Here is a 2,687-nt window from a genome sequence, read left to right as displayed (position 1 = left end):
ATATATATATATATATATATATATATATAAATTGCGATATATGATATACATATTTCATAGATATATTTGATGTTATGTTCATGTTGGAATTCACCTAATGTTTCATTATATTTTTATTGACTGACAGAAAGACAGGCAGAAACCCACATACATACATACATACATACATACATACATACATACATACATACATACAAGCATACATACATTTCAAAGCGGAAATGGTAAAACTAAATTCTACGTATTTCTAACTCTGTGCTTGTTTTTACTCTTATGTTTTGCTATATAACAATATTAAATTTACACCGGATCAAATTTCTCGAAATACAAACGTTATTGCATTTTTTGTGTTGCAGATTCTCATAACTCGTCATCGTATAAACTTGATTTAACAACTAAGCCCAGAAAAGAAAGGACTGCATTTACAAAACATCAAATACGGGAATTGGAAAAAGAATTCGCAATTCACAATTACCTCACCAGACTTCGGCGTTACGAGATTGCTGTTGCTCTTGATCTTACAGAACGGCAGGTAAGTCACTGAAGACATCCAGTCTTTACTTTTATTAGCATCAATTTTTTCTATGTTAAACATTGTAATGCTGAAATGTTAGAAGTAGCAGCTTTTACCTTCAGTGATTTTATGCCTATTTGAATTGCTGTTGTTTAGCCCAAAAACGAACTGTCCTCTGATCAAATTGATTCCAAGTGTGGCTGTCTTGTGTTTTTCCTAAGTACAGAGAACTTAGGATCAAGTTATACAATGTGATCCTTTTCTAAGCCGGCAAGGTAACATCTGAAAGAAATTTAGTTGTTATTTCTTGCAGTTAGAGCGACGACATAGAGCATCCCTCGTAGGGTTTATTTATTCGATTTGGAAACTTCAACGTGTAAAAGGCGTCAATAAACTGGTTTGCCATTTTTTTCTCATATAATATACGAGGTCAATATTCGTTGCTGTTATCAGGTCAGACTTGATTGAAATGATCTGATAAAAGTCGTTCCAATCCTGACCACCTTGTATTTTTGAATACCCAAGTGTGCTAATTCAAGACGTTAAAGTATGATTTGAAAAAAAATTAGCTATTTTTAAAATCAAACATTATTTTAACTTATGGGTTTCGTCATTTAGTACGTAACTTAAGGAAAATGAATTGTTATCCAGAACGATCAATTATTTCTTCATTACTTAATGGATATTTTTTTCTTCTTTTTCTTTCATCTCTTATATGAAATGTTATGGTAATCTTTCATTTTCAGCTGTAACAGTTCAGATTCGTATCGATGTTGAAATTCAATTAATTACTTTTCATTTTTTGTAGTTATTGAGTTCTTAAAATTTCATAAAACACGCCTAGCTAAAGAAAGAGCACCTACGTGGTCGCTCGACTTGCTGAAAATGACCGTGTTTTAGATTAAAGATACCTCGTAACCAATTGGCTTTTAGGAGTTCTATTGAAGATATTAACTATCTATAATTTGTGTCTAATCATGTCAGCTACTTGGTCAGTATTGCTCTCAAAGTAAAATCTGCGCGAAGATTTTAATGTAATTTTTTTTGTGGGATGAAGGAAAATATAATGTCCAGCCGATGATCTTTGCAGGTCTCCAATAGCAGGAGGCTGGCTGGAAATGAACGAAACATTAATTGGAAAACATTACAACTTACTGTAGTGACATTATTGCATTTAGCTGACCTACTTGACTCATTGACGTTTCCTTATGACACCGTTATACGCAGATACATCACTAGCAACCACACGCCTTTCAATGGCCTAGTACAAATAGCAGAAAATTCTTTCTACTGAAGCACAAGGCCTGAAATTTGAGGGGAGGTGACCAGCCGATTACATCGACCCCAATGCGCAACTGGTACTTATTTCATCGACCTCGAAGGATGAAAAGCAAAGTCGACTTCGTTGGAATTTGAATCCAAAACGTAAAAACTGACGAAATTCCGCAAAGCATTTTGTCCGGCGTTCTAACGATTCTACCAACTCGCTACTTTAGAGATAGCAGTAAATAGAAGCTAATACAGTTGGTCAACAGAATTGTTAGAGCATCAAATCGAATGGGCTGCAATATGTCAGTTCTCTGCATTGTGGGTTGAAATACCACCGAGGAAAATTTGGACTTCCATATCCTCCGAGTCGATGAATAAAATATCAGCTCTGTGTTGATGCAGCAGCTTTCTCTCCCTCTAGCCTTTATATCATGAATATTCCATTCCACATTGTCGGAGGTTCGAGAGAGTGTCTGTAATTACATGAACATCTAAAACATTTAGCGAAAACATAGTACATATTACAATGTGATCACCTATTGTTACAGATTAGTGTAATAAATTATTACGATCATAATATTTACGCTAGTAAATAGCGAGATGTTCTTCATGGTTAACGAGTCTCTTGTTAGCAGAGCTTAAATTCCCATGTAATCCTAAAGATAGTAAATTAAGAATTCCTGAAATGTATCTTTCCCAAGATGATTATGATCTGTTGTTCTTCAGGATTAATGTTGTAATGATAGATGTCTCTAGCTTAAAATGTCATCCAATCCATTTGATTTGCGCCCATCTGAGCGTAATAAGTATTTCTTGGGCAACCGTGTAACTGACTACACCAAAGATGTCCAAATGAGGCAGGATTTTTGTCGTCACACAACTTGCTAGAAATACTAGGAAATAA

The 2,687-nt window shown here is 34.6% G+C and overlaps 1 protein-coding gene across 1 annotated transcript in view; it reads left to right on the top strand.

Moving 5' to 3' along the window:
• LOC106868014 (motor neuron and pancreas homeobox protein 1) overlaps positions 1-2,687 on the top strand; it is a 222,274-nt gene that overhangs the window by 176,842 nt on the left and 42,745 nt on the right. Inside the window, exon 2 of the mRNA XM_052966993.1 lies at positions 357-532. Within this exon, the coding sequence (XP_052822953.1) occupies positions 357-532 (176 nt within the window). The remainder of the gene's footprint in view (positions 1-356; positions 533-2,687) is intronic.

The sequence above is a fragment of the Octopus bimaculoides genome, chromosome 4 (genome assembly GCF_001194135.2).
Source record: "Octopus bimaculoides isolate UCB-OBI-ISO-001 chromosome 4, ASM119413v2, whole genome shotgun sequence".
Lineage (NCBI taxonomy): Eukaryota > Metazoa > Mollusca > Cephalopoda > Octopoda > Octopodidae > Octopus > Octopus bimaculoides.
The sequence above is the reverse complement of the archived record's forward strand: the minus strand, read 5'-3'. Positions and strand labels throughout refer to the sequence as shown.